This window comes from Coregonus clupeaformis, chromosome 16 (genome assembly GCF_020615455.1).
Source record: "Coregonus clupeaformis isolate EN_2021a chromosome 16, ASM2061545v1, whole genome shotgun sequence".
Classification (NCBI taxonomy): domain Eukaryota; kingdom Metazoa; phylum Chordata; class Actinopteri; order Salmoniformes; family Salmonidae; genus Coregonus; species Coregonus clupeaformis.
In genome coordinates, this window is record NC_059207.1 from 10,938,022 (window position 1) to 10,960,791 (window position 22,770).

General features: G+C 42.7%; 2 protein-coding genes across 5 annotated transcripts; one reads left to right on the forward strand and one right to left on the reverse strand.

The window, feature by feature from the left end:
- Window positions 1-778: 778 nt before the first annotated feature.
- Window positions 779-11,971, reverse strand: LOC121584423 (G kinase-anchoring protein 1). Of its 4 annotated transcripts, none has more exons than XM_041900298.2 (13): window positions 11,879-11,971; window positions 10,209-10,455; window positions 9,915-10,073; window positions 9,384-9,461; window positions 9,072-9,204; window positions 7,885-7,910; window positions 7,561-7,707; window positions 7,338-7,424; window positions 2,695-2,758; window positions 2,511-2,581; window positions 2,349-2,429; window positions 1,489-1,524; window positions 779-1,182 (listed from the first exon to the last, which is right to left on the reverse strand). In XM_041900298.2, exons 2-13 carry the CDS (start codon window positions 10,434-10,436, stop codon window positions 1,141-1,143), a joined length of 1,152 nt encoding a protein of 383 aa, XP_041756232.1. In that variant the 5' UTR covers window positions 10,437-10,455; window positions 11,879-11,971; the 3' UTR covers window positions 779-1,140. The 4 variants fall into 4 exon arrangements, with proteins under 4 accessions (XP_041756232.1, XP_041756231.1, XP_041756230.1 ...); XM_041900297.2 differs by having other exon boundaries at window positions 11,873-11,970; XM_041900296.2 differs by lacking the exon at window positions 11,879-11,971 and adding an exon at window positions 11,331-11,494.
- Window positions 11,972-13,049: 1,078 nt separating this feature from the next.
- Window positions 13,050-22,029, forward strand: LOC121584424 (arrestin domain-containing protein 3). The gene is made up of 7 exons (XM_041900301.2): window positions 13,050-13,544; window positions 16,109-16,190; window positions 16,340-16,487; window positions 17,526-17,628; window positions 17,767-18,023; window positions 18,580-18,882; window positions 19,018-22,029. The coding sequence occupies exons 1-7, from the start codon at window positions 13,265-13,267 to the stop codon at window positions 19,084-19,086; spliced, it is 1,242 nt and encodes a 413-aa protein (XP_041756235.1). The 5' UTR covers window positions 13,050-13,264; the 3' UTR covers window positions 19,087-22,029.
- Window positions 22,030-22,770: the final 741 nt, after the last annotated feature.

The following is a 22,770-nucleotide window of genomic DNA, read 5'->3' on the forward strand; positions in this document are numbered from 1 at the left end:
CGCCAAACCCAGATTTGTCCATCGGACTTGCCAGATGGTGAAGAGTGATTCATCACTTCAGAAAACGCATTTCCACTGCTCCAGAGTCAAATGGCGGCGAGCTTTACACCACTCCAGCCGAGCTTGGCATTGCTCATGGTGATCTTAGGCTTGTGTGCGGCTGCTCGGCCATGGAAAGCCATTTCATGAAGCTCCCGACAAAGTTCTTGTGCTGATGTTGCTTCCAGAGGCAGTTTGGAATGTGGTAGTGAGTGTTGCAACAGAGGACACGATTTTTACGTGCTAAAGCACTCGGCAATCCAGTTGTGAGCTTATGTGGCCTACCACTTCACAACTGAGCCGTTGTTGCTCCTAGACATTTCCACTTCACAATAACAACACTTACAGTTGACCGGGGCAGCTCTAGCAGGGCAGAAATTTTACGAACTGACTTGTTGGAAAGTTGGCATCCAATGACAGTGCCACGTTGTAAGTCCCTGAGCTCTTCAGTAAGGCCATTCTACTGCCAGTGTTTGTCTATGGAGATTGCATGGTTATGTGCTCGATTTTATACACCAGTCAGCGTTGCTGAATTAGCCAAATCCACTAATTTGAAGGTGTGTCCACATACTTTTGTATATATAGTGTAATTTGTCATGAATTAATCATGATGAGTGAAGATGAGGCTACACTAAAATATGCTAACTCTCATTAGCATCAAAAACAGGAGAAATATAGCATCTTGTGTTGTAGCCTACCATTAGCACATAGAAGTAATAATACCACAATGAGACATGACTTTACACAGGAAAAGTAGTTTATTTACCTTGCAGTGAAAGGGAAAAAAACATACATTTCACACCTGCCATTTGGCATCATACCAGAAAAAGGGAGGAGCAGACAGCCGCTTGAGCTCCATACCAGAACAAAAAGAGGAGCTGCGATGATGTCAGTCAACTTAAAACGTATCTTTATCAGAGCCTTTATTAAAAGCCTTTTCATGACTTCTGCAGTTCAACACATCCAGGAGTTGATGTGTGGTAATACAAGGCATGCATAACGCATGAAACCAGTAGAGAATAACAGTACAAACAAGGAGACCCTGAAGAATAGGAGTGGCTTAGTTTGTTTTTGCAGTCAATGTTCTTTCCTCTGCGGTCTTCATAGATCGGACTCTGGACCCTTTTTCCCCTTCCTGTTTCCCTGCCAATCAGAGGAGATCAGGAAGTATGGAGTCAGTACAGAGTGTCTTACATCGGTAGTTTGTTGGTTAGCTTGTCAGGGGCTTGACCGTCTACAACGGCTTAAGACAGCTCAAGAGATTAAACATTTCATGATATGACAAGACCGGCTTGTAAGTTGTAACCAAACTAACATCCTTCAACTGAACTACACTAGTTAGCATAGAGACTTATAGTAATGAGTTGGACTGAGTAAACGGTTCAGTTTTGTGTCAGTCTAGTAGTGTCCTGTTCTGGAGAGTGAGGACTACTGCAGCTGCACTGTTACCTTGGTAATCTTCCTAGGGGTGACTTCCTGGCTGATCTAAGAGGGGAGCACACACATGCATGCACACACACACACACACACTTGACACATGGCTTTACACAGGTTGAACAATAAAACAAACAAACACGGGTCATTCTACACTGCAGCTCTAACTCCTCTCTCGGAACCAGGCGAGAGCTGCTGATTTTAAATCAGACAGGGACAGTTAAAGAGGCACTATGTAGAAATCGCTCCACCATTTCCTGGTTGCTAAAATTCTAATAGTTTGCCTAATTTCAGTTTGTGACAAAACAAGCAAGTATAGTGTAGAGAATCATTGTACCATCTAAACCGCTGTGTAATATATTTTCCATAACCAAAAATATTGTATTTCCAGCTGTTTGAAGCTGGTGTACAAAACTTAAGAACGGGAAGCATAGAAATAGCGCACATAGAACAGATGTACCGCTTCTTAGACTTGCTTTCAATGAGAATGACATGTGATGGAAAATGTTATGTTTGTGCTTTTCTAATAACCAATTTCTGTCATTTCCACGACAGATCTATAACACACATTTCTATGTGAATTTGGTCAGGTTGCCCAAAAGCTACATTAAATTTACATTTTAGTCATTTAGCAGACGCTCTTATCCAGAGCGACTTACAGGAGCAATTAGGGTTAAGTGCCTTGCTCAAGGGCACGTCGACAGATTTTTCACCTAGTTGGCTCTGGGATTAGAACCAGCCACCTTTCGGTTACTGGCACAACGCTCTTAACCACTAAGCTACCTGCCGCCCCATACATATTGCGGCTTTAAACTAAATGTGTGTTGTATTAAGGGCCACTTGCAAGTGTGATGAGTATGTGTGCGCCGTCCTACCGGATGGTGTTTTGGCTGATCTGTTTGTAAACCTTTCACTTTCGACTTCTCTTGTTCCAGTGAGGCATGTAGTGATGTCACCTGGAGAGGGAAACAAAGGTCATTCAACCAGGAAGTCAGCTTTGCATGGCAAGTTGAAAGGTTTGACACACAAACACACACCTGTGAAGACAGCTCCTCTTTGATATTTAGAAGCTCTTCCACCTGCAGTAGGATCTCTGCTTTATCTTTCACTGTGGAGAAAGTGAGAGAATAAGTGAATGAATTACATGTAGGCCTACTTAATGCACCAGTAATGGATTACAGTATAGGCAGGTTGCATTAGGAGTGCAGTAGCTGTACTCACTCTCTCCCTGCTGCAGCATCTTCAGGAGCTGGGAGTTTCTGGCTTTCACTTCTTTGTATTTCACCTGAGGATTGAGATCAGGAACGGAGCCCATGCGGACCATATAGATTCATACCCACATAGATTTACACACAAATATACATTTACACACAAATATACATTTACACACAAATACACAGTTGAAGTCGGAAGTTTACATACACTTAGGTTGGAGTCATTAAAACTAATTTTTCAACCACTCCACAAATGTCTTGTTAACAAACTAAAGTTTTGGCAAGTCGGTTAGGACATCTACTTTGCGCATGACAAGTAATTTTTACAACAATTGTTTACAGATTATTTCACTTATAATTCAATGTATCACAATTCCAGTGGGTCAGAAGTTTACATACACTAAGTTGACTGTGCCTTTAAACAGCTTGGAAAATTCCAGAAAATTATGTCATGCTTTAGAAGCTTCTGATAGGCCAATTGACATCATTTGAGTCAATTGGAGGTGTACCTGTGAAGGTATTTCAAGGCCTACCTTCAAACTCAGTGCCTCTTTGCTTGACATCATGGGAAAATCAAAAGAAATCAGCCAAGACCTCAGAAAAGAATTATAGACCTCCACAAATCTGGTTCATCCTTGGGAGCAATTTCCAAACGCCTGAAGGTACCACGTTCATCTTTACAAACAATAGTACGCAAGTTTAAACACCATGGGACCACGCAGCCCTCAAACCACTCAGGAAGGAGACACGTTCTGTATCCTAGAGATGAACGTACTTTGGTGCGAAAAGTGCAACTCAATCCCAGAACAGCAAAGGACCTTGTGAAGATGCTGGAGGAAACAGGTACAAAAGTATCTATATACACAGTAAAACAAGTCCTATAACGACATAACCTGAAAGGCCGCTCAGCAAGGAAGAAGCCACTGCTCCAAAACTGCCATAAAAAAGCCTTTTTGGAGAAATGTCCTCTGGTCTGATGAAACAAAAATAGAACAGTTTGGCCATAATGACCATCGTTATGTTTGGAGGAAAAAGGGGGTAGCTTGCAAGCCGAAGAACACCATCCCAACCGTGAAGCACTGGGGTGGCAGCATCATGCTGTGGGGGTGCTTTGCTGCAGGAGGGACTGGTGCACTTCACAAAATAGATGGCATCATGAGGAAGGAAATTATGTGGATATATTGAAGCAACATCTCAAGACATCAGTCAGGAAGTTAAAGCTTGGTCGCAAATGGTTCTTCCAAATGGACAATGACCCCAAGCATACTTCCAAAGTTGTGGCAAAATGGCTTAAGGACAACAAAGTCAAAGTATTGGAGTGCCATCACAAAGCCCTGACCTCAATCCTATAGAAAATTAGTGGGCAGAACTGAAAAAGCGTGTGCGAGCATGGAGGCCTACAAACCTGACTCAGTTACACCAGCTCTGTCAGGAGGAATAGGCCAAAATTCCCCCAACTTATGGTGGGAAGCTTGTGGAAGGCTACCCGAAGCGTTTGACCCATGTTAAACAATTTAAAGGCAGTGCTACCAAATACTAATTGAGTGTATGTAGACTTCTGACCCACTGGGAATGTGATGAAAGAAATAAAAGCTGAAATAAATCTCTACAATTATTCTGACATTTCATAAAGTGGTGATCCTAACTGACCTAAAACAGGGAATTTTTACAAGGATTCAATTTCAGGAATTGTGAATTTAAATGTATTTGGCTAAGGTGTAAACTTCCAACTTCAACTGTAGATTCACACACACACACCCACATATAGATTCACACACATGTAAATTGACACCAACTGTAAATGCCTGATGGCAGTATTCTGTCCTTTGTCTTTTACAGGACTGTTTTGCTAGCACAGACTGGAATATGTTTCGGGATTCTTCCGATGGCATTGAGGTGTACACCACATCAGTCACTGGCTTCATCAATAAGTGCATCGATGACTTCGTCCCCACAGTGACGTACGTACATACCCCAACCAGAAGCCATGGATTGCAGGCAACATCCGCACTGAGCTGAAGGGTAGAGCTTCCGCTTTCAAGGAACGGGACTCTAACCTGGACGCTTATAAGAAATCCCGCTATGCCCTCTGATGAACCATCAAACAGGCAAAGAGTCAATACAGGACTAAGAATGAATCGTACTACACCGGCTCCGACGCTTGTCGGATGTGGCAGGGCTTGCAAACTATTACAGACTACAAAGGGAAGCACAGCTGCGAGCTGCCCAGTGACACGAGCCTACCAGACAAGCTAAATTACTTCTATGCTCGCTTCGAGGCAAGCAACACTGAAGCATGCATGAGAGCATCAGCTGTTCCGGATGACTGTGTGATCACGCTCTCCGTAGCCGATGTGAGTAAGTCCTTTAAACAGGTCAACATTCACAAGGCCAGATGGATTACCAGGACGTGTACTCCGAACATGCGCTGACCAACTGGCAAGTGTCTTCACTGACATTTTCAACCTGTCCCTGACTGAGTCTGTAATACCAACATGTTTCAAGCAGACCACCATAGTTCCCTGTGCCCAAGAACACTAACATAACCTGCCTAAATGACTACTGACCCGTAGCACTCACGTCTGTAGCCATGAAGTGCTTTGAAAGGCTGGTCATGGCTCACATCAACACCATTATCCCAGAAACCCTAGACCCACATTTAAATTTGCATACCGCCCCAACACACCCACAGATGATGCAATCTCTATTGCACTCCACACTGCCCTTTCCCACCTGGACAAAAGGAACACCTCCGTGAGAATGCTATTCCAGGCGGTGTCAGAGGAAGGCCCTCAAAATTGTCAAAGACTCCAGCCACCCTAGTCATAGACTGTTCTCTCTGCTACCGCACGGCAAGCGGTACCGGAGTGCCAAGTCTAGGTCCAAAAGACTTCTCAACAGCTTCTACCCCCAAGCAATAAGACTCCTGAACAGCTAATCATGGCTACCCGGACTATTTGCACTGCCCCCCCACCCCATCCTTTTTACGCTGCTGCTACTCTGTTAATTATTTATGCATAGTCACTTTAACTCTACCCACATGTACATATTACTTCAACTACCTCAACTAGCCGGTGCCCCCGCACATTGACTCTGCACCGGTACCCCCCCTGTATATATAGCCTCCCTACTGTTATTTTATTTTACTTCTGCTCTTTTTTTTCTCAACACTTTTTTGTTGTTGTTTTATTTTTACTTTTTTTGTTAAAAATAAATGCACTGTTGGTTAAGGGCTGTAAGTAAGCATTTCACGGTGATGTCTGCACCTGTTGTATTCGGCGCATGTGACCAATAAAATTTGATTTGATTTGATTTATTCATTGACTACAGCTCAGCGTTCAACACCATAGTGCCCTCAAAGCTCATCACTAAGCTAAGGACCCTGGGACTAAACACCTCCCTCTGCAACTGTATCCTGGACTTCCTGACGGATCGCACGCAGGTGGTAAGGGTAGGTAACAATACATCTGCCACGCTGACCCTCAACACGAAGGCCCCTCAGGGGTGCGTGCTCAGTCCCCTCCTGTACTCCCTGTTCACCCATGACTGCATGGCCAGGCACGACTCCAACACCATCATTAAGTTTGCCGACGACACAACAGTGACACAGCCTATAGGGAGGTCAGAAACCTGGCCGTGTGGTGCCAGGATAACAACCTCTCCCTCAACGTGATCAAGACAAAGGAGATGACTGTGGACTACAGGAAAAAGAAGAGGACCGAGCATGCCCCCATTCTCATCGACGGGGCTGTAGTGGAGCAGGTTGAGAGCTTCAAGTTCCTTGGTGTCCACATCACCAACAAACTATCATGGTCCAAACACACCAAGACAGTCGTGAAGAGGCCACGACAAAGCCTATTCCCCCTCAGGAGACTCAAGATTTGGCATGGGTCCTCAGATCCTCAAAAAGTTATACAGCTGCACCATCGAGAGCATCCTGACTGGTTGCATCACTGCCTGGTATGGCAACTGCTTGGCCCATGACCGCAAAGCACTACAGAGGCTAGTGCGTACGGCCCAGTACATCACTGGGGCCAAGCTTCCTGCCATCCAGGACCTCTATACCAGGCGGTGTCAGAGGAAAGCCCTAAAAATTGTCAAAGACTCCAGCCACCCTAGTCATGGACTGTTCCCTCTGCTATCGCACGGCAAGTGGTACCGGAGCACCAAGTCTAAGTCTAGGCTTCTTAACAGCTTCTACCCCCAAGCCACAAGACTCAGCTAATCAAATGGCTACCCGGACTATTTGCCTTGTTACCCCACCCCCCCACCCCCTCTTTTACGCTGATGCTACTCTGTTTATTATCTATGCATAGTCACTTTAACTCTACATACATGTACATATTACCTCAATTACCTTGACTAACCTGTGGCCCCCCCCGCACATTGACTCTGTACCGGTACCCCCTGTATATAGCCTCGCTACTGTTATTTTACTGCTGCTCTTTCATTATTTGTTATTTTTTACTTATCTATTTTTTACTTAACACTTATTTTTCTTAAAACTGCATTGTTGGTTAAGGGCTTGTAAGTAAGTGTTTCACTGTAAGGTCTACACCTGTTGTATTCGGCGCATGTGACAAATACATTTGATTTGATTTTAGGCGTGCTCCATTAAAGCCTAGTACCAGTATCCCTACAATGACTCACCTCCCATTGTGAAATGACTTTCTTTAACTTGTCGATTTCTTGGTCTTTCTTCTCCAGGTCGTCCTTTAACTGCTCAGTTCGAGGGTCCTGAGTGGTGTGATGGAAGTCACAGTTAGGCTCTGAGAGATAAGTTACACTGACCTCCACGGTCTTACCAGCAGTCACTCAAAGGTTGTTTTGCGAAAATGATTTTTACACTAAACAGATTTGCAGTCGGCCTCACCGGTTCATGCTCTGTTGAAGTCGTGACCTCAAGGCCAGTGCTGTTAGAAAACTGCTCACGTCTTTTTTCCTGCTGTACGATTTTGCTAACGTCATCCTCAAGCTTGTTGAAGAACTTGTCTTCTGGAGGTGCGGGCGGTTTCTGCTCCTAGAGAGTGATGTCATCAATGGATTCAGAATTTGAATTATGACATCACACACACAACCTACACAATTTGCGTAATATCACCACCTTTCCATCACATTCATCCTCACATGACAGGGTTTAAACCATGGCCCGAAGCACTGTAAGCCCAACACAAAGTACAACAACGTTTTCCCTCACCTCTTTTTCCAGCTTCTTACTCTGATCTGGAAAGGAGAATCATGTTTTTAAAGTAGAACACAACATGTCAAGCATTCATAGGTTGCACCTCCGTCACTCGGTCGCATCATGCCATTGTTATGAACGTTCTCAAGGCCGCGCCGTAGTGGTGCCCTAAAGTGGTGATAAACCCAGTAATTCTGGACGGAGGCTAACTACTGTTTCGTCTAAATTACACAATAGTCCCTGGAAATACGATGACATTGCTAAAGTTGTGAAATATTTTGTAGGAAACAACTTTGCCAGCATTATCATGTCGTCAAATTTACTTTAGACTGATGGCAATGTTGTCATTAGCTAGCAAAGTTTGTCAAAAATAGCTAGCAATGCTAATGTTAGCTAGCTAAAATCCGGTGGCCTCCCCTCAATCTTAGCTACATTTACATTTTAGTCATTTAGCAGACGCTCTTATCCAGAGCGACTTACAGTTAGTGAGTGCATACATTATTATTTTATTTTTTCCCCATTCCCTTAAGGACTAAGCCCGTGGGAATTGAACCCACAACCCTGCCGTTGCAAACGCTATGCTCTACCAACTGAGCTACATCCCTGCCGGCCATTCCCTCCCCTACCCTGGACGACGCTGGGCCAATTGTGCACCCCATGGGTCTCCTGGTCGCGGCTGGCTACAACAGAGCCTGGATTCGAACCAGGATCTCTAGTGGCACAGCTAGCACTGCGATGCAGTGCCTTAGACCACTGCGCCACTCGGGTCTAAGCTAGCTAAAGTTATACATCTAAAGTCAATCTGGTGACATCAAAATTATGACAAAATGTTTTCCTACTAATTATTTGCGTCCTTTTGAATGTCATTGTATTTCCAAGCCACTGTAATGGACTTTTGAGGAAATCTTAATTAGCACTCACTGACGATGCATTGAGTAGAAGGCTCAGTCGGGAATCAGTTCAAAACAAACTTTCAAAACAATATTGTGACTAAACATACAACCCATGAACGCTTCATAAAAAAAACCAGAACAATAAGATAAGTGGGGACAGTGAGGCATTTATAGCATATCTACGCAGCACCTGCTCGAAGTGGATTGCTGAACAAGTCGTGCTACTGCTATGATGGCACTGTATTGATGAAGTTGGGCAGTGTTCGATGTTAACATAAGGGTAGCTCTGTTTGCCACTGGTAGTCTCACCCCCCTCCGCCTGGAAGTCCTTCAGAGAGACCGTCATCTTCTTGTCTTTTCCCTGTTGATTCTTCTTCTTGTCTTTCTTCCCTCCTCCTGCTCCTCGGGACTTGGGAGAGGGAATGTCTGTGCCGTCATCATCCTGACAGGAGGCAATTTAAAAGAACAGCATCTGCTTCAATGGAACATTCATTTCCTCATGAACAAAATAAACAATGTTTTGGCAGAGCCATACATGTGTAGATATATCTCCCGCTCTCCGTGATTTTTGTCAATGCTAGATGTTTACTAACAGCATGCTGCGACGGGGCAGTGTGGTACCTGTTTGTGCTTCTCAAACTCCAGTTTACTCATCATCAGTGCCTTCTCCAGGTCGGCCTCATAAAGCTCACTCGTTAACTGCATTTGGCAAAAACAAAGATAAAGGATGGGATCAGATGGTGAATGTCAGGAAAGGGGAACACCCATGAGCAATACTCATGCCCATTCATGACCATGTCAGGTGTTATCATGGGCCCTGTTCAGAAACAACCCCTATCCCTTAAGGACTAAGCAATCAATATAGATGAGATTTTTTTAGAGTATATGTAGCCTAGCGGCTAAGTGTGTTGGGCCGGTTCTATTCCCCGAGCAGACCAGGTGAAAAATATACCAATGTGCCCTTGGGCAAGGCACTTAACCCTAATTGCTCAAATGAATCAAATCTAAAATGTATTAGTAATATAGTAGTAGGACCATATTTCTAACAACTATTCAATTATCTCAGATCTCAACAAGTGTCTGGGGGGGTAGGGATAGGTTGTTTCTGGACAGGGCTCTGCTCTTAGTGAAGGGGTGTCTGTCGGGTTCTACCTGGTTGTCCCTTTGCTTCCATTGCTGCCAGCCTTCCGGGGGCATGGCTTGGTCCCCTGCCGCGGGATGGAGCAGCTCATTGGCCACACCCTGCAGAGACAGGGAGGGGGGCGGGGCAGAGGACTTCTGAGGGAGCTTCTTAAAGGCAAGATTTCTTAACTGGGGACAGGAGACACGAGTGATTATCAGTCCTCAAGCTCAGGTAAATTAGTGAAAGTGAAACCTTTGAGAACCGACATTGGAAACACCAGAAATTGGTGTTGAACAGGGAGTTGAAATGCCTCTGCCAGTCACCTCATTGGCCTCGCTCTGTTGCTGCTCTTTCTTCTTCTTCCTCTTCTCCTTCTTCTTGTCGTTGCTTGCGGTGGATTTCCCCCCAGTTGTCTTCCCGGGCCGAGTCTTTCCAGAGTCCCGGACGCCTTTGGTCCTTCCTGATTCGGAATCGGAGTCCGAATCAGAGTCGACCTGGAGCAGGGCAAAGCGAGAGGCTGTGGTGTGGACGGAGATCATTGCTGACGCCATCTGCTGATTTGTGCACAACCTAAACCCAATAAGATACACACAAGAAGAAAACATGCACATCAAATTAGGCACATGCTTAGTGACAAAACCATTCAAATCTAAACTTATCCTGTGCAACTCTAGCAATAAACCAAAAGAAAGTCATAGGAAAACAGACAAATGTGAATGCCTGGTTCTACAATAAGCTAGCCTGCCTATTTCTGATCTTTAATGAAAAGATTTTGCTGTGTAGCCAAGTATGATGTAGCTACAAATTGTAAGCCAGATAATGTGATATAACCTGGGATTTGGGTGTCCATTACTGGGAGTTACAGGAAAGCCCCATTCAAACCCCATAGATTGTTCAACTAACCTGTTCTTGGCGTTTTTTTCCTCGTTTTCGATTCAGTCAAAAAAGTATCTTTGAAATGTCTGTTTCCAGTTGTAACAACAAAATGGTGCCGTCTGGTTTGCTTAATATAAGGAATTTGAAATAGTTTATTTATTTTAGCAATTACATTTACTTTTTCTACTTAAGTATATTTCAAACCAAATACTTTGACTTTTACTCAAGTAGTATTTTACTTGGTGACTTTCACTTGAGTCAATTTCTTTTAAGATATCTTTACTTTTACTAAATATGACAATTGGGTACTTTTTCCACCACTGTCGCCAAGAAAAGGCTATTAGTTGTCAAATCTATGGCGGCGGTTTGTATGTGGCTTTCCTGTAACGCCCAGTAATGGACACCAAAAATATTTGGTTATATTACATTATCTGGCGTACAATCTGTAGCTAGTATTAGCCTACTTTATGGTGAGTAAACAAAGTAGTAAACACTTGTGTCTGGCTCCAGTGACTGGCTAGCTAGCTCGATGCAGATTAGTTTATTGCTAGTAGCTAACGTTAACTTACATGACATATCATGTCCCATGCCACTTATAAGGGCAGCTTGCTGGCTGGCTCACCTGTCCCGCACTGGCACTTCTCTTCAGTTTAGTTAGCTAACTAGGTAGTTAGCTAACCAACTGCGTTTCAACGTTGTGCGAGTAATATGTCTGCCTATAGCTAACTAGCTAGTTGGTTAACACCGTTTCAACGTTTAACGTTACTACAACACGGCGCAGAGGGGAGTGGGCATTAGGTAATTGGAGATCTTGCTAGATAGCTAGTTATCTAACTACCGAAAGAAACAGTGTCCGTCCGATTAGCTTGGTTTAAATAAAACATCGAATTTCGTTGCCTAGCTAGCCCAGTCGTAACAGTTTTAGCTGGCTAGCATATTATCTACATTGTATCCATATCAATGATATAGCTAGCTAAGTAGCTCGTATAGGCTATCATTACTCGTATATATGACAAACTCAAATGCTTTTATAATTTGGAAATCAGATCATTAAAATATTGTACAGTGTATGTTTGAGGGAAAATAAGAAAACATGTAATTTAAAACATACTTTCACCTGTTCGAGTAGTTAACCACACGTTCACCACTTCCAGTCGGTAAAGTAGATATGGTGGCCCAGTTGCCCAAAAAGTGTTCTGCAAGCAGCGGGCCCAAGCAGTAATGTGTTGGCTTCCCTTAATCAGTAGAGGGAGACATAGGTCTACTTTTCCGCGACAGTGTATTCATGACAGCAACATTCTATCATTCATGATGATCATCATCATACATTGTATCGCGATTGACGATCCGCTTATTTATACAGCGTTCAGTTCAGGTCAGGACCACTCGTTTTCAGTATTCACAAGAAGTTTAATCATACAATGTTTCGTGGCAGTATGATCATGGTCGGCGCCTATATTATTTAGAATTGAACTTTAATTATCCGTGCTTATGTTATTTATTAGTTAGGAATTTTCTAAATATGCATTGTGCCACCTCGACCTCTTCCTTGAAATTGGTATGTGTAGTCAACATGCAACAGGTGTCATGTCATGTCTGCGAGCTTGCACCCATTGACAACAATATCGAAGATAGCCACGAGATGGCGTCCGGTGCGTCAAAGTCTGCAATGCCACCAGATCATCGTTTGACTCAAACCAAGCCCCTCTTTGTGTAGCTATTATTTCGATTTTATTGTGATCATATTGTTCCATTTTAAACGCTGTCGGGTCCACCAGCGACAGGTTTAGGCCTATTCATAGGTTTAGTTCTGCACTGGTGTAGTTCCTACATAATAGCGTATGATGTTACTAAGCTGTGCTGTAGCCTAGGTCATGTCATGTTTAAGATGTATTAATAAATAATAGGTTTGTCATGTACACACACTCCGCATTTTAAATTCATTATCCTATATGAGGGAGTAGCCTATGCCAGTATTTTAGTATTTTATTATAGGCCTACCAACATAGTGACAGGTTTGTTTGGTAAAAGGTTATTTAATCAACCTATTCAAAAAATGTGTAGGGTGAACATTAAACTCGAATGATTTACACTGGATGCTCGCATGCTCGTACAATACTATCAGCTGTTTAACCAAACTTGTTATTTGGCTCACTGCCTCTGCTCTCTCCCTTGTTCCATTAGGCGGAAGGAGAGGGCAGATAAAGTTCTGCGCATGCTCTATAGGTTGTTTTTCACAAAATCCTCGCTTAAAGTGAGCTGAGCGACGAAAGTTCCTTGTCTTTGACTAGAGACCAACGCGCGGAAGGGCTGACGGGCGGACGATAACAGCATCCACTGCTGTTATTAGCCTTCACATCTCAATGAACTGTTGTCAAAGAAAGCACTGATCATGCCCACTGCTTTTGCAGGGCAAAGATATTGATCAGTGTTTGAATACTGCATTTTTTCTTATGAGATTATTTTTCATTGATTTTTATTTGTAGGTACATATTTTTCCACCATGGTGCTAGGAAAGGTGAAGAGCTTCACCGTAAGCTACGACTGTCTCAATGACAGCAATGTCCCCGTTTTCGCAAGCGGGGACTCCGTCTCAGGTAGGGTTATCATCGAAGTCACTGGAGAAATCCGTGTGAAATCTCTTAAAATTCAAGCAAAGGGATTTGCAAAAGTTCGTTGGACTGAATCCCGAAATGCTGGATCTAACACTGCCTATACGCAAAATTACACAGAAGAAGTGGAATATCTAAACCATAGAGACATCCTAATTGGACATGAAAGAGGTAAGATAGCCTAATACAACCTTGTTTGTAGCTAAATAAATCACTTTTTTCCTAAGATGCTCTGTGTAGGCTAGTCATTGTGGTCTCTTGAGGTTCCTCACAGAGGATGCTGTTGTTCTGTCAACCTAACGTGATATGTTACAGGCTGGCTGACAATGAACACAATTGAATGCATAACAGAGAAAGATTGGGGACGGTCTGTGAACCAGCATCACAATCACAACACCTTTTTATTACTGCCTACAACACATGAATATGGGTACATGCATGTCTTGCAGGTCAAATTCTCCTTGAGACATGCCAACTACAGTAGGATATTCTTTAATGAAATCATTTAAGATATGGGAATATATTTTATCATGATACTTTATTAATCATGTAGGCCTATTCAAGCACAGGCTAATTCTAAAGTCTATCAAGTTAGCAATGTCTGGGCTGCAGACTGAATGATAGTGGTCTCTACCCTTCCTTAAATTTAGCCTATTATAACAATTATATAAATTACAATGTTTCATCAAAACAGTACATTGAGGTACATAGCAGTCTCCGTTTACATATTTGTAGTTTTACCTAAAGAAAATAGTTTTTATCGAGCGATCTTGTCAGGTTTAACATTGTAGCTTTTCTTAAGTTTCCACCCATTGTTCAAAGCGGTTCAATCCTGTTCAGAAACTGGATGTGTGGGGGTTTTAGGGACTGTACTTTCTCTCCGTTGATTGGCTGAAGTGCTCATGTGTCTTCCAATGACGGAATGCTTTTGCAGAAAGTGACAGAGAAGCCTGCAACTTTGTATCCGACCTGCCAGCACAAAGTTACAAAGTCGCGTCAAAAGAAAAATAGCATTCGTTCCATTTATTTGATGCCTTCATGTGTAGGCATGTCTAGTGTTTAGTGCTACTACATAGCCTAATATAAGCAACATTCAGATATCAAATGAATGGTGCATAAGTCCTGCACTTGGCTATAAACTAGAAATTGTAAAATGATTAAGCCTATCTGAATGCACAACACTTTAGCCTATTTGCGGATGATAAATGTAGGCCTGTTTTTGTTCACTTTCAATTTACACCACTGAAACTCGGTAGTCCTAAGGACTAGAAAAGGTTTGTTAGCCTGTTGCTAATGTACGTAGTAGATCTTTCCGCTGATTGGATAGAAACGTCAGTCGGAGAACATAAGTAGCTTAATTGAATGTGGGGTGGAAATGCATGCCATGAAGTATTTTATTTTTCACCCATTGAAGTATTTTACACCCATTGCCTGTTCCTTGTTATCGGCTGTAAATGCATTTGAAATGGGTTTACATTTACGTCATTTAGCAGACGCTCTTATACAGAGCGACTTACAGTTAGTGAGTGCATACATTTTATTTATTTTTCATACTGGCCCCCCGTGGGAATCGAACCCACAACCCTGGCGTTGCAAACGCCATGCTCTACCAACTGAGCTACACGGGACTACGGTTTGTTTCTTGATGGTGAAAATAATGTATTTGATCTGTCTCTGTATGGGGAATAATGTATGCATATGTTGCTAATGTTTTTATATCAATTGTTGAATAGTTTGATTCGGTTTCTTGAAATTGTCAATGCCTTCCTCTGTGGGTTTATTAAAATAATGTATGTAGTTTATGGATATCAGTGGCGCTTAATAAAGGTTTAATTAATTGAATTGCTTCTTTGTCTGTCGTCTTCTTCATTAGCGGTGTTTGTTCCACTTGTCTCTTACGATCCCTGGTCCATGCTGCAGTAATTTACACGCTTCAGATCTTGAGGGGGTTGTCCCTGATAGTGAACCACTGACTGAATGCCGCACAGTGAATGCGTAATGAGAGAGCCAGCTTGGGGAAGCTGCTCGCTCCGGTTTAGGCTGGTCTTCTCCTGCTCCAGTCTGCTTTTGAGTGACAGCTCGGCAGTTGTTTACCACGACTCCGCTGCTGCTAAGGCTGGGAGGAGTGCTGAGCTAGAGGAAACGGAGCTCCTGCTCTATAGCGCGTTACTTTCAAATAGCACACAGCGAGACATATTTTAGTACTTATCATATAATGCGTAATTAATTACACAACACCAAAATCCTCTCTCCTTATTAGCCTACACAAGGAAAAATGCATCATTTCAGAGAAATAAGAATTAGATTCTCTATTTTAAAGTTCATAATTGGGGAAGATTACATCACATTTATGTGCTTTTATATTAACATTGTTTGTATATATTATATATGTTCTCCCTTTCAATACTGACTTACACAATGTGTCAGTGTTATTGTTCAAGACTTTAAAGGTTTTTTGCTAGCTAGGTAAATATGTTTCTAGAAGGATCATCTTTAATTGCAGAGATAATTTCACATTATAATATTTTTCTCTCATTATTTTCATATTCATATTCAGTACTTCCTGTTGTCCAATAATGATACAAATAATAATAGTTTTATTGTGCTCTCTGCTGTGGTGATTTTGTGTGTTATCTGTGTGTTGTATTTGTGTTGTAATACTTAGATGACATCATACTGTATATTTCCCAGGTGTGGTATACATGTGTTGGAATATTGTCCTTCTGTTGTTTCAGATGAGGACAACTCAGAAGAAGGACTCACCACTATCCATTCAGGAAGACACGAGTATGCGTTCAGCCTTGAGCTTCCACAGACGTGAGTATCTCCACTTAACTTATCAAAAGACTGATTAAGGAAACGTTTTTCTATTTAATATCCTTATGTCTTTCCTTAGTTGAAGAGGCTGGCTTTATGTTCTCCCGAAATGACCTGTTTTTGTCCCCCCTGTCTCTCATCCCTCTCAGACCTCTGGCTACCTCGTTCGAAGGGAAGCACGGCAGCGTGCGCTACTGGGTGAAGGCGGAGCTACACAGGCCATGGCTTCTGCCCATGAAGACCAAGAAAGAATTCACCGTCTTCGAACACATCGACATCAACACTCCCTTACTGCTGGTGAGCGCACGGATCTTTCTCCTGTACAGTCAAATCAAATCAAATTGTATTCGCCGAATAAAATGCTTACTTACAAGACCTTAACCAACAATGCAGTTTTAAGAAAGAATACCAAAAAATATATATAATAATTAAAGAGCAGCAGTAAAATAACAATAGCGAGGCTATATACAGGGGGTACCGGTACCGAGTCAATGTGCGGGGGCACTGGTTAGTACACACAGTGTCTGTATGTTTGTGCGTTGTAAATGTGTAGTAGACCATAGGAACTTCCTTGGTTGCCCCTAATCTGTTTAGGGTCTTTGAATGGTTCCATGGTTCAGTTGGCAGCATAGATCTATTTCCATTGGCAGCCAAGAGAGAGACTTAAAGGTGGAAGTATGACAAATGTTTAGCCACAAATGTTGCCCAATTGTTGGCCAGATATAGAAAGAATTAGCAAAAATACCATCACTCAGGCACCTTGCTTTTCATTGGTTGTAATCTGATTTGGTGTCGTGGCTGCCAGTGCTTCTGTTATTGTGGTGGCAGAATGTGCTAGTTACACATTTTGTTATACTAGCGGATCCCAAACCCATAGCACAGAGGACGACAGTGGACATGGGTTGTGAAAAACCCGTCAGCTGGGCCATACCTAACAGAGATTATGTTCTGATCAGTTGGTAAAAGGAGAGAAATCAAGACATTCAGAACATGGTTCAAATAAACTGGTGTTGTTGGTGATATATGGGTGTTAAATGACAGTTGAGGGGGAATTTATATTTAATGTTCTGTGATAGTCTGTGACAGCCACTTAGTATGGTGACGACCTCTGCTGTCTAAACATGTCTTCCGGGTTTATGGAAAGAAAAACAGGTTTTCTCCATGTTTTTGAATGACGGGCCTCAGGTGCTGTGTGTCATTATGTTAACTGAGAGAGGTGCAGCTTTCTGTCAGGGGGCCATGACTACCCCCCCCCGATGGAAAATTGAGGAGAGGAATAAGGGAGCCTGATTCTCAAGCTCTTACATTCCATTGTTTTCTCTGTCTGTTTCACAGTCACCCCAGGCAGGTACGAAAGACAAGACTTTATGCTGCTGGTTCTGCACCTCAGGTCCAATATCCTTAAGTGCCAAAATCGAAAGGAAGGGATATACCCCAGGTGAGGAGAACACCCTGACTCTGTCACTCTTGTAGATGTATGACTATAGATGACTGCCGTATTATGTTTGATGATGACATCTCAATCGAAGGATCTTTGGACCGATTTAACTAAACCCCTTCTTTCTTGTCTTTGCAGGAGAGTCGATTCAGATCTTTGCTGAGATCGAGAATTGTTCCTCTCGCATGGTCGTGCCAAAGGCAGCCATTTACCAAACACAGACCTTCAAAGCCAAAGGAAAACTGAAGGAGGTCAAACAGCTGGTGGCAAACCTCCGAGGGGAGTCTCTGTCCTCGGGCAAGACGGAGACGTGGAGTGGCAAAATGCTGAAGATCCCCCCGGTCTCTCCCTCCATCTTGGACTGCAGCATCATCCAAGTGGAATATTCTCTCATGGTGAGTACAGCTACTGCCCTTGGCAGACCCTATCTTCCTCTTTCTCCCTCTCACCTTCTCGCTCCAATTTCTCATCTCCAATGTGGTGGTGACAATTGACAACCGATTTTCAGACACGTTGAGGTAAATCTGGACATGTAAATATGGAGTGATGTGATGTAAAAAGTCAAGACACTATTATGGGCCACATGTGACATTGATACTAGGCACATTTCCAAAGATTTCTTGAATTCCTAGAAAGCTCTCTTAAGTTTCCCACTGTGACCTAGCCTATTATCTAGGTAGCTTTGGCAAAGGCATTGTCATTGTACCAGGTCTCCATACGCAGTTAAGAGGATCAGTCTAGAATATCTGTGGCAACAGTTGTCTTAGAGGTGCTAATGACCTCTATACCCTGTCAGACTGCTTCAGGCTTTTCCTTGCATAAGTGGAACACCCACATGAGATTAACTCCCATACAGTATGAGTGTAACACTGTGGAATACACAGGTGTGTTGTTCAGTGAAGGTGGACCTACAGTTCTAACCCTCTGCGGTGTGCTGCTTACCCTCTCCAGGTGTACGTAGACATCCCCGGAGCCATGAACCTGTCTCTGAACCTGCCACTGGTCATGGGCACTATCCCGCTGCACCCCTTTGGCAGCCGCACCTCCAGTGTCAGCAGCCAATGCAGTATGACCATGAGCTGGTTAGGCATGGCCCTGCCAGAGCGCCCTGAAGCCCCACCGAGCTATGCCGAGATCGTGACAGAGGAGCAGAGACAGAGCCTGGTTGTGACCTCAGCCAGGGATGAGTTGGAGGGACCACTCTTTGCCTACATCCAAGAGTTTCGCTTCCAGCCCCCTCCGCTCTACTCTGAGGTATGCATCAGCAAAACGTACACCCTCGACTAAGACTAATGCTTTTACACACTGCAGTTAGTGAACATATTCAAGTCTGGTAGCCGAGAGGTGCCGTTCCAGTAATTAAAGCAGTGTCTCCTTCTCTTCCGCCAGGTTGATCCCAATCCTGATCAAGCCAGCCGGACAAGGGAGCGGAGGTCTGACACCTGTCCATCACGCTGAAGGAAACTCGGAGCCCCGCCCGGAGACGTTTCGGGCGTTTCTAGTCAGCTCTGTTTTAGTTTTTTCCTCAGCGACAGCACTCCGCCGTCGATGTCGAGAGAAAACAAACAAAGAAACAAACGTGGACCATACCATGGGTGAACGAAGCCCCTTCCACAGAGAGAGGCACAGGAAGTCAGTACGGGGAATACTTCCTGGCAGCCTGCCTGCCTGGCTGGGGGACGGCTGGACAAACACACACCTGACCTGTAAGAAAATAAACCCCTGTAGTGGAGACAGCCTTGGTGGAGTAATGATGACATGCCAGGGCACTGTCTGCCCGTAGCTCTTAATCGCCTGCTTTCTTCTGTAACATACAGACATGGCTCTCACACAGAGCAGAACTGTCTTGTTGAGACCTGAGCAGAAAGAAGAAGGAAACAGAAAGAAGAGAAAACCACATAAGCAGCAGTGTCTGAAGTGTCCACAGCAGAGAGACTACCCTCCTGTCTCATGTGGGATTTTTGCACATGTTATTCTTTGCTTGAGTTGTGTAGTTCTGTTTTGAAGAAGAATCAATAATCACTAATAGTTTTTTTCAGCCTAGTAACATGCTGGACGAAAGAGACTGCCTAGACTCCTTATCCACACAACTTCGAACAACGCAGAGAACATAGCTACATGGAGGAAAGCAAGACTGAAAAGGACAGAAACACCTACCTTGTTTAAGCTGTTTTAAGATGTTATTTTTCCTTATCACATTTCCTTAATGACATGTAGACTGGACTTGAAAGCAGCAGCACACTCTCCATTCAAAAGCAATTTTTCGATGTCTCCTCAGTTGGCTTCCTTTTTCCTTTACTAGATTCTGTCTTTTGATTTAGTTCCGAACTTAGAATGCCTTCAATCCAATCATATGTTGCTTTGTGTTTATGTTCTGCTGTGTTCTAGAGTAGAGGAGCCTCAGGCCAGCACTTGCCACTCAAGTAGAGCATTAAATGCAGAGTATTGTGAGTGTTTGTATGCGTGTGAGACAGAAAGAGTGGGACATATTAGAATAGCCACCCTCAGTGTCTCCCTGTCCCTCTACTCACAGCACAGAGTGAGGCAGGCTTACATACGGGCAAAAACAGCACTGTCTCAGGTGGTCTTCTCACTTGCCCCCCAAAAAAAGATTTTTTTTTTTTTTTTTTAATTGCACTGTTTTAAATAGTGAAAGGAGGATTTCTTGTATTTTAAAATAGTATATTACCAAAACAAGAGAGAAGAGAAATACACAGAGCAGCAAGGCAGCTTGCGAAGACGAACGACATTCCCTTTTTGTCCATGCTGCACTTGCCGACTTCATTCACCAACTACTTCATTTTCCAGACCAGTGAAGACTGAAATGCTAAAATTATATATACAAAAAGTAAGAGTACATGGTATGATCTGCTTCTAAAAATGGGGCAGACGCAAACCCAGCCTGGCAAACTGCTGGGGAATAATTGGACCAGTGGAGGCTGGTGGGAGGAGCTGGAATATGGAAACCACATGTTTGACTCCGTTCCTTTAATTCCATTCTAGTCAATACAATGAGACCCTCCTCCTATAGCTCCTCCCATAAGCCTCCACTGAATTGGACATTGCTAAAGCTCCACTCAAACTGTCCAGAACAAGTAGTGGTAGGTTGACATGAGTAATACATTGGTTTTCAAACTCATTCAACACCTAGACCAGCTAGAGTGGAGAATTGGCATCGTCTTAAACATGAGGCACTTTTTGATAATAAAAAGAAAAATAGCATTGATGGTGGGAGGTCTGGAAAAAGTCTGGTAACCACATAATTTTCTGATGAGAAATGTAGTCAAGCAGTGTTATGTTGGACATTAATGCATTATATAATCTTCTAAAATTAGAGAGATAAAAAAAAAAGAAAAGTTTACAGTTTGAATTAGTTGACAGAAGTTTGTATATATGTTTGTGTGCTCTGTTAAGATCCAGCTAGGAAATATAAGAATACTGCTGACAGTAGTAGACTTAATTAAAGTGATCTTATCTTAGTGGCCTTGACACAGAACTGACCTAATTATGATGCTTCATTATCGAGTGTCTATACAATTTACAACCTTAATCTTGTTGCTCTTTCCGTTGTCTGTATGTAAGATTAGTCCTTTTATGTTTTTCAAAGGGACAAAAAGGGAAGAAAAAAATAGTCCTTAAAAGAAAGTGTTAAAAAAAAATGTACGATCCCTGGACAAGCCTCTTTGATTGTGCACTTGTCTGAATGTCTTTACTGATGACTGGGCTAGATAATGTCTTTACTGATGACTGGGCTAGATAATGTCTTTACTGATGACTGGGCTAGATAATGTCTTTACTGATGACTGGGCTAGATAATGTCTTTACTGATGACTGGGCTAGATAATGTACTTGGGCATTGATAGTTTGTTATCCAGTCAGACAACCCCATTGAGTTAAGTTCTACTCAGCTTCACGGAACAGCTGTGGATCAGCAACCCTCCCTCCCCCACTGAGAACGAATTAGCTAACAAGTGGAATAGACCGCTATTCTAAGATAAAAATCTGTCTCCCCAATTTTGTTTTGTTTGTTTTGCTTCGATTTTATCTTAGGGAATATGTATCAAGCTAAAAGAAAAATGAATAAGCTTAAATCTGTTTCAGGTTGGTCAATTCTATAGTCCATTGTTCGGTGTAGTCCAGTGTTAAAAGCTACATTCCTGACTTATTGAAGTGAGGAATCAAAATGCTAAAAATGGGAGAGTGGATCTAAAATGTTTTAGAAACAAAGTGCAATATTACTAATCTGAATGTGTTTTATTCTCTATTTGTATGTCTAGTTTCTCCTTTGTCTTTCTAGTTTGTTGGTCACGATCGTCTATAGATATTGTATGAATGTCCTGAATGATTGTAACCATTTGTCTAGTTCTTCTTTTGAGTTTAATAAACTTTTGTTAAAATTTACAATGACAGTTGTGGGAATCATTAATGTATTTCTTCTTGATGAGACCACTAAGCCAACTTCAGCAGATATGTTTATTTTATTTTATTAACATACAAAAATATGATAACATAGATCAGGTAGTCTGACATCAATTTAGTTAGGCTCAACTATCCATAGCCTATATGACGACCAAGGGCCGAACATCAGGGGAGGTGCAGCAGTCCCACACAAGTTCTCACTACCCTATAGTCACTTCACACACAGCCAAAGCTTCCATAACGTGCAACAGCGCCCCTGCTGGTTGTTCCTAGAACTTACACTTCACTCCAACACATTCAATAGTCCAATAGTGTGGGCCAGACACAAGACATACATATTGGTAGTCGTTTTCTAGAAACGAAATGTCACACAAGTAGCTATAAACAATCCAAAGTTAATAAGGAATACCATTACCTACATGATGGTTATATCCAAATGTACATGGTTTTATTTTTGTCTTGGTAAAGGTTTCGTGTGTTACTGTAAAGTGAGCGTGCTGTAAGGCCTCCCAACCCAAACCAGGAGTTCATATCCGCCATACTTATCTCCAAGACCAGCAGTGTTTACACAACTTCATGACTTCAACAAACATTATTTTGTTTATTTTCCTTGCAATGGTTCTCATAGGAAAAGGTTGAGGAAAACATCTTTGCCACAGCATTACATTTCATTCCATTCGTTTTATACACGCATGTGAGCAAATAATTTATAAATACACTAGA